The following is a 14,321-nucleotide window of genomic DNA, read 5'->3' as shown; positions in this document are numbered from 1 at the left end:
AGCTTTTCTAGGTTTTAGCATGCAGACAAAACCTAACAGAGGGGAATTTTGGGTGTGGGGTGGGGAAAAGAGTTAATTTCTTTTTCTTTTTTTGAATTGTCCATTGATAATATCCCCTTCTTACCTTAAAATCATTTTAGGCATCTTGACACAGTGCCTTAAGTACAGTATCGGGAGGGTTCTGTTTTGGTTTTTTTTCCTTCCTTTTTCAGTGGCAGCTGGAGTCCATCCACTGGAGTCTCTCCTCAATGGCAGATTTCAGCCTCCTCCCCCCAGCACTCCTGTAACACGCTCAGCCATGCCAGGAGGCAGCTGAACTTCCCCATTTCAAGTTTTCTCTGTAAACAGGAACCTAAGGTCTGTGCTCAGTTTAAGGTATGGAAGTTAGGAGACCTCTGAAGGGGCTTTTCATTTATTTGTGAATTTGTGAAATATTGCTTAGGGAACTTCAGACTTTAGGGAGCATGTCAGGAGCTTCAGCTTAGTCCACCAGGACAGAGGGGAACAGCCAGACCCACCCAGGAGGGTACTGGTGACCCAACCTAGGAAACACAGCTCTGGTACAACCACTGTCCCACCACTGCAACTTCTCTCCTAGTTGTCTTGCCTGAAACCAGTTTTCTTGTCTTGCTGTCCTGGCAGGAACCCTTTTTTCCCCTATGTTCCTAAACCTTCTTAATTCACTGCGGTGTGAAGTCATCCACATTTCTCTTTCAAGCAAAAAAAAAAAAAAAGCCTTGAGTGGCCACATCTGTTTGATGCTTGCATACATGTATGCTCACAAAGACACACCATGCACATTAAATACATTAAAATGTGTACACTGCCCAGTCTTCTAAATTGTATAATCCTACTGTAAGCAGTTTTTCATTCTCAGTTGATTAAAGTATTAGTACATAAAACATCTGTCAGAAATAAAGATTAGACAATGGGCTCAGACTTGTCAGAAGGAAATCAAACAAGCAGCACAAATATCACGCAAGTAAAATCCACCTCATGTAATATTAATCCTTTCATTGCCAGGAACCAATTCTATTGGCATGAGGCAGCGGAAAGGAGAGTTTGTTGTTTGGCTCGGCCAAGCTTATATTTCACAAGGACATTTTACTTACTTTTATCCTGATTCAACTGAAATACTGCAGTGAACTGAAGGAAATATAAGGGGGTGTAACACATCTTACGGGGTGAAGCACAAAGTAGAAAACGTAACGTATTGTTCAGTATAATTAATATAACATTCAAAATTTAAATTTTGCCTTATTTTCAAAGACAAAGCCAGAATTATGCATTCTAGGGATGATTTTAAAAAAGAGGCTGGAACTTGACACGCATCATACACAAAAGCTAGTACTTGTTATTTTTAATGAGAATTACAGTAAGATCAAACCGAATAAATGCTTGGTTCAATATTACCCATCCACACCCCCAGCCTCTTCCTCACCTATCCTGGAACTTCTATGGTGAAAAAGAAACCAAACCAAAGTCTGTGGCCATGTCCTTAGAAGTGCCCTTTTTATGTAAAGCCCAATTAGTATCACTTTGCATGACATGCACCCAGCATGGACACATACTGCAAGAATCCATAAGCTTGTCATTTTGTAACATTCAAGTATTTTACTGTGCAACCTAAACAAACATTTTAATGCAGATTTTGAATTTCCATTTTCAATCATGTAAAATGGGATGCTGTTAATAGTTTTATGCCTTCAGCGGAGCTTCCATACTGAACTTCAGCTTCACATGACAAATACCACTGCTGCAGCTACCTAAACTGACAGCAGATGCTGCTGGCCCAAATAGGACAGGGCTCCACCTGCCCACTCTTGCCTCCACCATAAGGGAGGCTCACAGAAGACCAGCCTACCTACCCTTCAGGAAGACTCCTGCCTTACTGAGCATCCCAGAAGAGGTAGCAAAAGCCTTAAGCTGAATTTGGAGAGAAAGGGAGCAGAGCCTAGAAAAGCATACCACTGCACAGCTGCCCCCAGGGCAAAGTGGTACATGATGTGGTGGGTGCACTGGAAACAGCACAGCACGACCTTAGGACATCTGCTTGTTGCTCAAGTTAGAACACCAGCATTCTCCTGACAACTCAGGGGTGGCAACGATGGGTTGTTTGTTTTTTCTTTAAGCGAGAATAAACATAAGGTATTGTCTGTGTTGCACATTTCTTTCTTCTCTACCCCACCCTCCCTTTTTGTAAAGGACAGAAACCAGCTGCAAGAAATGGAGATGATTCAAAACCTTTTAAAAGGCTGAGAATCTTTCACAAGGAATATATTAAGCAAATTGTGACCTTCTACATCCGCAACTGGACAGAGACTATCAGGAACGTGGAAGCATCATGGTATTTAACATGACATATCCAAAATAAGCTTGTACTTTTTGCATGACTTCCAGAAGAAAGCTTCTGGCAGAACCCTGGAAGGTAGACTGCACTTTGCATCAGGACAAATACCGATTTGTAATCCCCTGCGACCTCTCAGTCAGCTATAGTAGGATAATGCTAATAAGTTATTAATCAAAAATGGAAAAGGGAAATGTCATAAGACTTGAAAAGTAAACAAGAACAATTTAGGAGTGCCAGCATTATTCACAATGCTGAATTAACTTATTTTTAGGCAGTCTAGGAGGTTATTGAAAAAGCAAAAGGGTTCTTCCAAAATCATAGACCCAGACATTGCAACTGTGATCACAGCATCCACTTTATATACAGAAGGAACCAGAACAGAAACAGAGAAAGAAACTGCAATATATTGTTTTGATTATTTTATTTTTTTTAATCTTCAAAATTTTCTGCCTTGAGACAGGAATGCATGATAGATAGAAATGGCTCAAACATCTTCACATGAAACACTCTTAATCAGAATTCATTCACAATTATTTTTCTAAAACATCTACAGTTACATAATCCCACCCATTTCCATCCATTATCACAGATTTAATTATTTGTTAAACAGTAGTTGCCAGCAATTGAAAGCTGTAAGGCTTTGCATATTAGTAGAGTCTTCTGAACTACAAACACAAGAATATCACAACTATAACTCTCACTTTACATGGCAACCCCAGGTGACAGATGTTCCAAAAAGAAATGTGTTGCTTATGTGGAGTTCATAAAAATGATACAGAGAGCTCTGTGCCTCGTTAGCTCTAAAATCCTTTCTCCTTTACTAAGATTATTTTCTAAACCTACAGCATATTCCTCATTTGGAACCAAGGACTTTGACGAGTTGACCTTTATCTTCCGTTGCTGCTATCTGGCACATTTGCAAGTCAGGCATACTAGAGCTCTCCAGTAAATATGTACAGAGCAAGATGGGTTGCTTGGAATCCATATCTCCCTCCACCTGAAGGGAACTACTTTGAGGTTTTCTGGAACTGTTGTAAACAAGAGGATATTTTTTTATTTTTATATATATGTGTGTATATATATATTTATATATTTTATATATAAATGTTCTAAATGTCCTTTGGGAGTCCATTTGTTTTTATCTTTCCAAATGATGACTAAATACCTGATCTGTAGCATTTCTCCTGAGAAGATACTAGTAAGGGAATGACAGTTTTGATGCACTTTGGAATGGCACAATCACGTAAACGCTTGCACAATTAAGACTTATGAACTCATCCAAAGTTTCTAAACATGATATTCTAACTAAGAACTAAAATACCAGCACAATGCAGCAAGTTAAAAAAGAGAATTCTATGTAATCAAAATATAAACAAGTACATAGGAAATGGATATCTGTCAGTAAATCTATATCTTTTTAAAGTAGGAAACGTATGCACTTAAGAAAAAAATGTAGCTATCTGACAAACTTTGTAAAAAAAGTACTTTCCAAATGCATAACAAATGCCAAGGTATCCCGTAACTGGCCAGGTATAGCCACATGAGAGCTGCATGACTTAGAGCAACCTGGGGAGGGGTGGAGTAGAAACAAAAATCACAAAAACAACAGATCAGCAAGTCTATGAAAAGTAAAAAAAAAAAAAAAAAAAAAAAATCACATCATTGTCTAAATTACTGTATGCTTATATCACAATTGCTAAAGGAGCTGGAGGGGGGGGTGGGGAAGAAAAGTAGAGATTGCAGTTTCATGATTCTTAGAGTTACCTCTAAAAATTCAGAAGAAAAAATTACCAACTTAATACACTAATCCTAAGCACCGATTTAATAATTTAAGTTAACTGTATATTTCTCCTACTAGGGATGGAGCAAGTTCTGCTTGAAGGCTTAACATTTAACTCTGGAGCCCATCTGACTTCTGTGTTCTTGCCACGCTTCCTGTTGTTCACATTAAAGTCACTGTAAAGACTCTAAGTTGCAAACTCTCTAGACAAGCAATTCTTTGAAGACAGAGTTATGTCCCACAGTTTAAATCAACTTTCAGGTCATGAAAAGTGAAACACGCCAGTATTTGGTTAGTCTGTAATTGAATAGTCTGTGAAAATGGAACAGCAAACACTGTTCCTTGACAGGATTTGCCTTAGAACTAGCAGCACCCAGGGCAGACCAACTGTGAACACATCCAGATTCCACTAGGAATTAGTAGTGTTAGAAAACTGCATATGTGTTAGATCAAGAAGGCATCGCCATACACGTGGCATTGTTACATTGTTTTTCCTCTATTTTTCTCATTGAGAAAAAACAAAGGAAGACAGCCCTACAAAGTTTTTTGGTTGTTTTTTTTTGTTTGTTTGTCTTTGCACCTGGAAAACGCAGCACAGTACTCTCCAGCTGGAACAGCTCAGAGCTTCCCATCAGCTTAGTTCTTTCAGAAAGCACTTTCACATAGTTAAGGTGGTCTACTTCAGCTAATTCTCAGAGCTAACTTTTTTCCAGTATATATTTCATGCCACTTCCTGACAGCAATTTCAGAACTGAAATGGATCTATGGTAATGTCCACTACTAACTGCGACCAGATCTTGACACAGACCATCAAGCCAGGCCCTTGGGATGGTTCCACACATTGAACTGAAGCTCAGACTAAAAATCTCACTGAAACTCAAAAGCTGGAGTGGTCATGATTCTCAGCTACTTTTCCCTATTTGAACCCTCACCCTGTAATGAAAGCACGCACACCAAGGGAAAATAACAACCGCCTGAGCTGGGAGTGTTAAGACACCGGTGAGTTATCTTGCTGCTCTTCAGTGACTGTGGATTCACTGTGCTCCTCGCTCATCTCATTGGAGGGCTCCTCATAGCCCGGCTCGGTGGGATCCAGGCTGCTCCCCTCGCTTTGCTCCTCGCTTTGCTCTTCGCTGGCCTCTGCAGACTGCTCCAAGTTGCTCTCTAAAGAGGCTGGAGAGCTGCCAGTTACACTTTCGTTTTGGTTCATTTCATTAAAAGGCTGTGAGAGAGGTGCAGGAGACTGTACAGAATTTTCACTGACAGGGATGGGCACTTTGGTTGCACCGATGTCTACAACAATGTCATTTTGTGGTAGAGTTACCTTCTCCACAAGTTTCCACTGAATAATACTCATGTCTTTTCCTCCAGTTGAAATCAAGTGACCATCGCTATGGGTGAAGCTGACATTTGTCACATGACTACTGTGAGCGCTGTATTTGTGACTTGGAGCCTATTGAAAACAAGCAGAAAGATAAATCACATGCTTGACTACAAGAGCACATGATACTGAAATCTAAAACTATTTTTGCTTAGCCCTTCAAGAGATCTCTTCATTCACATATGAGTAATGAATTATATTTACATTAGGTTTCCCCCCACAATACATCCTTTCATAAGGCTTGTAACTTGGGACAGATTTAGATCTTTGTGAACAAAGTAATGGACTTAACAACAAAGCCAGCAAACAGAAAGCGTCAAGCCTCTGCTCCAGAACTTAAGGATAATTACTGCCACTTCCCTTTTAGGTATATTATTTTATATTTTCTGTTTTATATATAAACTGAATGGGGAACACCATGCTTTTCTCTCTAGCACTGTTCTCAGATATAAATGAGCTATTTGGCTGCCAGGTTCCAAAACGACCAAGCTGGAAGCAGGTATCTGGAAGGAAAGCTTCATGCAATGCAAACAAGCACATAGACTAGACTGGTCTAGACTTACCTTTGGCTTGGAACAGGGATACTGAAAGAGATGGACCTTACAAAAATCATCAGCAACCGCTATCACTTTTCGGTTATGGGATCTGACAAGGGCATTTATGTCTGTCCCATCTGATCCTTCGGGCCAAACTCCTAGGATAGAGTAGAACAGATATTTAATGAGCATAGTTTTAGAAACGAATTAAAAGACAACCCATAAACAAAAACAAAATCTATAAAGCTGTGAGAAAAGGCAAGCTTAACAAGAGGTAAATATTCAACTGGAAAATAGAATATGTATTGCATTAAATGTCATTAATATTTTGCTAGTCTAATAGCACTCCCCCACCCCCTGTTCCCCCAAACCCTCAGCCTCAGCCAAGATAACCTCTCGGGCTTAACGTACATTTCCTGTTCAAAACCTCAGTCTTATTTAAAGCTTATCTTAAGTTTGCTGCTAAAACTGGCAACTCTTAATTTAACACTTTCATTCATGCACAAATGTTTTAGAAGCAAGAATGATGCCGAAGCACAGAACAAGCCCAGGTACTGTATATTATGCAGAGATTTCTTTTGGTTTTATTTTAAATCTTAGTATTTGTATGATTCAAAGGAGACAACTGATTGATGATACTTTGCACAGAAACCCAGCCTGTACGACTTTCATAGATGTAAGTGCTGTCAAGTGCTTAAGTACAATTCAATATGCTTTTAAGCGAAAAGAATGACACAGATATGTCTAGACAAAAGAATAACAACATCGCCTGGATGAAAAGCACTGAACAAATTGGGGAGAGGGGAGGCTCTAATTTTTACAAAAAATAAAGACCCTAGAGATTCCCATAACAAAACTGATGATTCACATCTGCAAGAAAAGCTGAACAAAAGGTAAGCAAGGGGTTCTAAGATATTAATTTATGCCAAAGGTACCATATTTGTACAGGTCAGACTTGTGTTTCTGAGTTCAGGAGTTATGAGGAATTCCTCCCCCCCGCCCCCCCAAAAAAACCCTGTGTGTCCAATTGACTGAGAGGGATGTTCATTATCAGATATGAAAATACCTTCTTCCTCCCTTACAATCACTGACTTTGGTAAAATAAAAAACATGTGCTGTCCACCATTTTATACAGCACAAACAACCAACTTAGAACTGCCTTGTCTTTTTCAAACTCCCACACTATCTCTTCTCGTTTTTAACCAAAATGGCAAATAGCATTTAACTTTAAAGTTGGTTTTTTCCATTCTTCAGTGGGTGGAGTAAGAACTTTATTTTCTCTGAAGAATAACAAAGGCAGCTTGTTAAGCTTGTTACAATGCCAATAAGCTACATTGTAGGTAATTTACTAAATAAAAACATGAAATGTTAAGGAAAGTATTCAGAAACATTTTAGTGCTCTCACATCAATGAAATCAATCTGAAAAATATATACAATTTAAGAATTTTCAAGTAGCTCAAAACAAATTTTAACTCTCTCCTGCATTCTATATATAAAATACTGTCATCAGGTGAGAGTAATAAATGAACTTCAACTAAGTTTCCTGAAGTTCCAGCTACCACCTTAGGCAGACTGTGCCAAACAGCTAGGCTATTTCCTCTTCTTTTAAATTTAAGATTAAAAATACTAATATTCAAGATTGCATCTCTTATTAAACATCTTCTGTGTTCACAAATTAGCAGCTCTAAAGGTAAGAGAACCCTTTGTCATAAGACAGCAGGATTTACTTTCAATGCATCAGACAAGCATGGAAAAAACAAGACAGTAACATGACCAAGTTCTTAGTTCTTATTAACTGTAAAAATAACAAAAATACAAAATAATGGGACTTTGTTATTAGGTACAACAGCAGCACTTAAATTTTAATAAATTCTGCTAGCCAGCAGTAAGCCTCTCATAAGAATCAGACAAAAAGTGTGGGAAATGTACAGTAAATGAGACAGTGACTTCAAGTGCTCTGGGTGCAGACTAATGATACTGCTGAGCCAATATAGTAATATCAACTGCCAAAAAGGAGCAATGCTATTCTCATCCGAACCGTGCATTTCCATCCTCTTTCTTCTGCTAACAACAGTGCAATGCCTGAGCCTATGGACACACTATCCACAGAGCCAAATTAGTAAAACACATAACCCCAAAAGCCCAAATCCCACACACTGAACCCTCTCCCCTGAACATCAAAGTGAGCAGCCCCTGGGCTTGTTTGTATCCCCAAGCCAGCTGACCCTCAGGTCAAAGCCAGACTTCTTTGGGCAGCAAATATCTGCTAGGTTGGCTTAGCTGCACTGTCTGATTTAATGGGAAAATACTTGCCTTTGTCTGAGACTGAGCCATAATTTTAAGATTCTGCAAAGGGTGTCAGACTACCAGACAATATAAAATTAAGGCATGATGAATCTTGGCTGGGAAGTTTAAATATATTCTGTTCTTACCCAGAATAAGATCACATTATCTGCTTTATCTACCTCATTCCCAGGTCCTCTGGCACACTGAGGATTCTGAGAGCAGTTGAGACTAATTAAACTTAATCCAGAATGGTTAAAGTTTGTATTAATCCAAAAGGGAATGCAAAAAGGATCAGCAGACTTATACACTTTTTAAAAACAAAAAGTAAAAAGGCTTCTCAAAACAGTGGTTATGGGAGCTGCTCATCTCCAGCCTAGCCCCAGTCACCAGTAGCTTCTATCTGACAGCTGTTAAAGAGACAAAGCCAATGGTCTAGATGTGAAACCGAACTCTTTCTGCACTCCCACACCATATCTCCTTAGGTCAGGAGTAGAAGACACTTCTGGAAAAGCACCAGGATTCAGAGAGCTGCTCTCCTTATTCTGTCTGTTCTACCACCAAATATAGTGGTAGAAGTTCAGTAACAACAGAGCCACCATCCACTACCTCCATGTTTCTGGTAGAATTAAGCACTCTGATAAAATCTAAAATGGCTTTAGCTCCAAGGCTATTCCAGAAGGAATATTCAGTCCTTTTAAAGTGTTTTCACTGCTCCTGCAGAAAGATGTCATATTAGCATCAGAGTTTTGCTTTTCACTTTCTCTAGCATCTCCTGAATCTTCTGATACTCCATTTTAAAAAAGGTATTTGTGTTGCATTATTTCAGTCACAGTAGCAAAGACAGTGAGGAAACGACTGCTGTGGACCAATTCCTTGTCAGCCTAGGCTTACATGCACAGAGCATCAGGATAAACCAGCCATCCACTCTCTACTTCAGACTGAATAAAAATAAACACGTACACAACACAGTTCACAATTCTCAGGCTAATGGGAGCCAGTACTTTCATCAAACTAGCAATAAGCAACAGTATTCAGCTCCAGAAACAGCACACTCCTGTTTATTTCTGCTACCTACCTCAAGCTTTGAACAACTGAAGAATAATTACGCAGTTTATTAACCAGTCAGCTTCCTTCTCTGACACCTTTACTTTCCCTGCTCTGCCTCAGATCTTTGGTACCCAGAAAGGAGATCAAGCCTGGTTATAGGCACCAAAGGCCCTCCACCCAACCAATATGCCACACAAGAGTGTCAGCCTTAGCCCACACATCAACTGCAATCCTTTAAGGTTACTTGCTCATTAAGCACAATAGTCCTAAAATATGCACAATAGGTGTCAGAATCTACAGAAAGCACTCAGACTTCACTGATTTTCTTCTACCCTGCATATAAACTGATATTCCAAGTTGAACTCCTAGTAGCTGTGAAGAAAAGATTTGTAGACCTAACCCTCACCTCTAAAGAATCTGCTGATTTACCTGCTTTTGATGTTTCCAGCATGAAGAACAGAGGCAGTATCTGATCTCAGCGGTGGAAGTGAGACATTCAGCATCCTGCTCACACAACTTGGTTTTACAACACTGACAGGCCATACTTTTCAACCCCTCACAGACGGGGTCCTCATTTATGGCCAAGAGAGCTGCCTTCAGCAAAAGCAGTTTGAACTGTCTGGCCATAGTCTCAAACTGCACTGTTAAAATCAGATCTGTCAGCTTTGTAAGTTTTTTGGTACATTTTAAAAATAAACTACTAGGTAAACAATCTGTTTAATCTTTAAAGCATTTTTACTCTTTAGAAACGGTGTATATTACTCACCTTTGACTACAGGTAGCAAAGTGTTGTCATGATTTTAAGTCACTAACTATAACCTACACTCATATAGTCTTATTCCTGTCCAAAAACAAGGTAAGCAAAGGAGAATGCACATGTGCCATATGAGCACTTTAAAATACAAGCTTTTTGCTTCAATGCCTCCGAAATTGGTAGCTTAATGCGACAGCAGAAAAATCAAATCCCAAACTTAAAGACTAAATAGAAATCAATTGTACATTGTCTATAAAGCATCCAGTGCTCTGTATCACAGACAAGTAATGTGGTCAGTTTCTTTGGTCTGTCATCTCAGCACCATCCTCAATAATCATTAACAGCATATTTCTAATGACAAATTGAAGCAAAAGAAAACACAAAAGCACAGCTTAAAAGCAAGTTAAATGGTGCTTACCGAACACCTGGAAGCCTAGCACACAAGTGTATGTCATCCAATCTATATCCTTACAGTCAGAACGATTCCTGATTAGCTTACAGCCACTTGGAATGTCCCCTGTAAAAAAGTGAATGATGAGTTATGTAATATAAAGTTATATTTACATATGTGCTCTTCGAAGGTGCTAAGACAGTAAACCAATTCAGAATCACACTGTAGAAGCAAAGACAAGGCAATACCTTTTTCTAATTCCAGACACTCCAAGCTTTGCTTGGTATTTGAGTGACATTTACTTCTCATTTCCCTCTTCAGACCAGCATACCTCAAAAACACTTCCCTGCAGCTTGAGTCCCCTGCTACCTACTCTATAAAATGCTTTAATAAAGTCTGTAATAGAATAATTTCTCCTTCCTACCAGCTCCATTGACGTGCTAAAATTCAATCACTCAGGAAGCTCTCCTTTTAAAACAGTGAGTGACTACTGCCAGAGAGAGCCTTAGACTGCTTTTTGACTTCTAACTAGGAAAGGAAAGATTCTCCATCTTTCAATACACCAGCCCAGCACTAATGGGTCACAGCTCTTTGCTTCCCTATACAGGCACCAACACTTCCCTTTGGTAGATTGAGATACTGCACTATCCAGATTTAAAACCTAAGTTGTGACAGGCAGAATGAACATGTTAAGGTGACAGATATTTAAACTGCTGGCTCTTCTTGCCTGCACAGAAACAGAACTACAATCCTCTTGGATCTATTTAAAGCCACAGAGACAAGAACACACAAAAAAAAATTAAAATCAGACTGATATGCACTATGCAAGTTGAACTTTTGACATAACCACTATATGTTACATTAATATTTTCACATATTGAAAAAAGACAAACAAAAACATTATTACCACGAACTCATTGAAGTAGTATTATTGCTTTGCTTAGTTTTCAACAATACCAGCCAATATAAAATTTTTAAAAAGAAACCCCAGAACAGAACAGTGGCACAGACCCACTGATTTTATTCCCCCAAAATAACTGGTATTGTTGACACTGATTAGACAACTGTATATATTATTTTCAATCTACAAAACTTTGGGCCAACATCAAAACGTAGTGCCACTTGTTCTGTAAATTCTATGCTGTTAAACTGATTTATGACCTTGTAAAGAAGTAACCTATATTTAGCATTGCCATTAGGTAATATGCAGCTCTGAATAACATCAAGATATCAGGTTACACAAGTTCAAATTGCTTCCTTTGTCAGTAAGCATTTTGTACAGTCCTGATCAAACACACTCTTTAAATATTCTGACAGCTAATATGTACTTCTGTTACCAGTGTATTTAATTTCATACTTACAGTATAGTATTTCATAGTCTCCTGAGTTTGACATTATGTACTTGTTGTCCGGGGACCAGTCAAGGTGTGTAATATAGCTGGAATGTCCCTGGAGAAGAATGCAGTAACACCAATGTGAAACACTTATTTTAATTCAAACAGAGCAGGAGGTGCACCCACAGATAGGACAGTTAACAGCAAAAAAGCACGTCCCCACCCACCCCAGGTCTTCTGCAATTCACTTGCACTCCTTTACAGGCTCCTTACTCCACAGTGTCACAGTCACTAACAGCTAAAAAAATGCAGGCTGGGCATTGTGCCTCTCCCCCCGCACACTTGTAAACTGTGTCCCTCTTGGACTCCAGAACGATTTACTCTTACAAGGTACATTGCTAACATATGGATGAACTTACATTTATTTGTACTTGAATTAAGGAAGTATACGTTGCTACTAATTGAGAAAGGCAAGTAACTTGCACAGGATCATTTTTAGATCCCAACAGAAAAGTGATGGATGGGACTCGATTTTATTTCTCTATCCATTCAAAATAATTTCCATTAAATGCACCCACATTCAAATAACCTTTGCTCATCCTATAAACTTAGGATACCTCAGTTAAGAACCACCATGTAAAACTACAAGATCAAGGACTGGTGTAACAAGAATACCTTCGTAAGCTTTTTGAAAGTTTCTGCTGTGCTTCTTACACTGCGTGTATGTTAGTGCCAGCTTTGAAAGGAGTCTTCCCTATAGGCACAGGCTCATCTCTACAAGAATCAAAACACTTTGGCCTAATTGCTTAGTTATCACCATCAGGAGCACACTGAGGGCTAAACACCCATCTTTGTTTTTGAGGGAGAACCTAAATGCAGCTGGTCAGAATATTTTTCCTCTGCACGAACTTTTTTGTTGGTAGTAATAATAATAATTGCAATAATAAAGCTATGAGAGGCTCCAGAGAAGCCACAAATTTGTATAAGGTAGGAATCAATTATTTCTCTGTAGAGGAAAGGGAAGGAAATTTTAAAAAGTGACATCCATGTCACACTTTTTTTTTCTCTGCCCTTCCATTACTTCTTACTGCTCCTCTTCCCCTTGGTAAGACCATTCATTTTCTCCCCTTCCTAGTCATTCTGCCAGGCAACAAAACGCCACTTTCTTGATTGACAGACACCAATTCATCTCTCTCTCTCAGTGGGCATTATGAAGATGGTGTCCCTCGGCCCCCCACGAGGTCCTTTGGCCAAGCCTGCACCCACCATGCCAGGGCCATGCTGGAGCACTGCACTGGCTGCCGCACCACCCACCGCGCCAGCTTCCTTCACAGAGAGCTCTACCAGATGCTGATTGCTTCCAGAATTACACCCGTGTCTGTCTCCCTGTCCCCAGGTCCTCTGTGAGAGACTGCAAAAACATTTAGGAGAAAAGCTAGCCTTTAAGATTTATTTACTTATGAACTAGTCTCTGCCTCAAGCAGAGGAACTGTGTATTGACATAACTGCTTTGCAGTCATGGGTGGGATATAGGATATCGACATGTAAACTTGGTATTTTGAAAAAAAAATAAATGCACAATTGGCTAGGATTTTTTCTCCCCCACCTTATTTTCCAAGTCTTCAAATTTGCAAGCAAACTCCAACATGGAAAAGAATTGGTCAGTCATTTACTAAATCCTGCCAGACATTTGGCAGCTGTTAAAATTCCTGGGGGCGGCGGGGGAGGGAACAAAGCAATTGGCCAGGGGGCTCCATGCTGCAAAATCCCTTCAGGCAAGCGATCACTGAACTATGAACTGGAACGAACGTAACATTGTCGTAATATTTTCAATAGGACGATCCCATTTTCTATTAAAATCTTTCTTTGGTAGCTGCCCAATGGTAACGTAACATTTTACTCTTTCATTTTCTGTACCTTTATATACAATGAACATAATTACTCGTATTATCACTGGCTAATAAAACTATCTGACTAAATGGAAACCCTCTCCTTCACTGGCAATGTTTATTTGTTTCAGACTTAAGTCATGCAAGGGTCAAAACGCCCACAGCCTATCGGACAGGCACACTTAATTATTTCAGGTTAAGTCCAGTATATCAAATACTTCAGCGTGGCTGCCTGTGTGGCTTTCACCCCACAGCCCTCTGGGTAAATGCACAGCACTTGCTTCTCCTTTGCTAACAGATATCTCTGATGCAAGGCAAACGGAGACAGCGCCAGCTACCCTGGAGCTGCTGACACGCTGGAAGTTCATACCCCAGCCCATACCTTCACATTGCTGTCTGCATAGCTGGAGCCCTCAAAAAACAGCTGCGCTAGTCAAAACGGTTGTTTCAGCTCATCTGAAATTCTTTCTGATCGCAACCAACACCATCCCTCACTGTGGAAACATGCTCGCAGGTCAGAGACTCGCCTCTCTGGCAGCAGCGGAGTGTCTGGTCGTGACTGGAAGGGGATT

The 14,321-nt window shown here is 39.6% G+C and overlaps 1 protein-coding gene across 6 annotated transcripts in view; it reads right to left on the bottom strand.

Moving 5' to 3' along the window:
- Positions 1-2,754: 2,754 nt before the first annotated feature.
- Positions 2,755-14,321, bottom strand: part of EML4 (EMAP like 4) — a 165,287-nt gene continuing 153,720 nt past the window's right edge. For all 6 annotated transcript variants that reach the window (XM_074818013.1, XM_074818010.1, XM_074818012.1 and 3 more), the window contains 4 exons: positions 11,888-11,975; positions 10,554-10,652; positions 6,075-6,205; positions 2,755-5,583 (listed from right to left, as the gene is read on the bottom strand). In XM_074818013.1, the coding sequence (XP_074674114.1) occupies positions 5,119-5,583; positions 6,075-6,205; positions 10,554-10,652; positions 11,888-11,975 (783 nt within the window). In that variant the 3' untranslated portion in view covers positions 2,755-5,118. The remainder of the gene's footprint in view (positions 5,584-6,074; positions 6,206-10,553; positions 10,653-11,887; positions 11,976-14,321) is intronic.

This window comes from Strix aluco, chromosome 3 (genome assembly GCF_031877795.1).
Source record: "Strix aluco isolate bStrAlu1 chromosome 3, bStrAlu1.hap1, whole genome shotgun sequence".
In the NCBI taxonomy this organism is placed as follows: Eukaryota; Metazoa; Chordata; class Aves; order Strigiformes; family Strigidae; genus Strix; species Strix aluco.
Note: the sequence above shows the minus strand (reverse complement) of the source record. Positions and strands in the feature narration are given on the sequence as shown.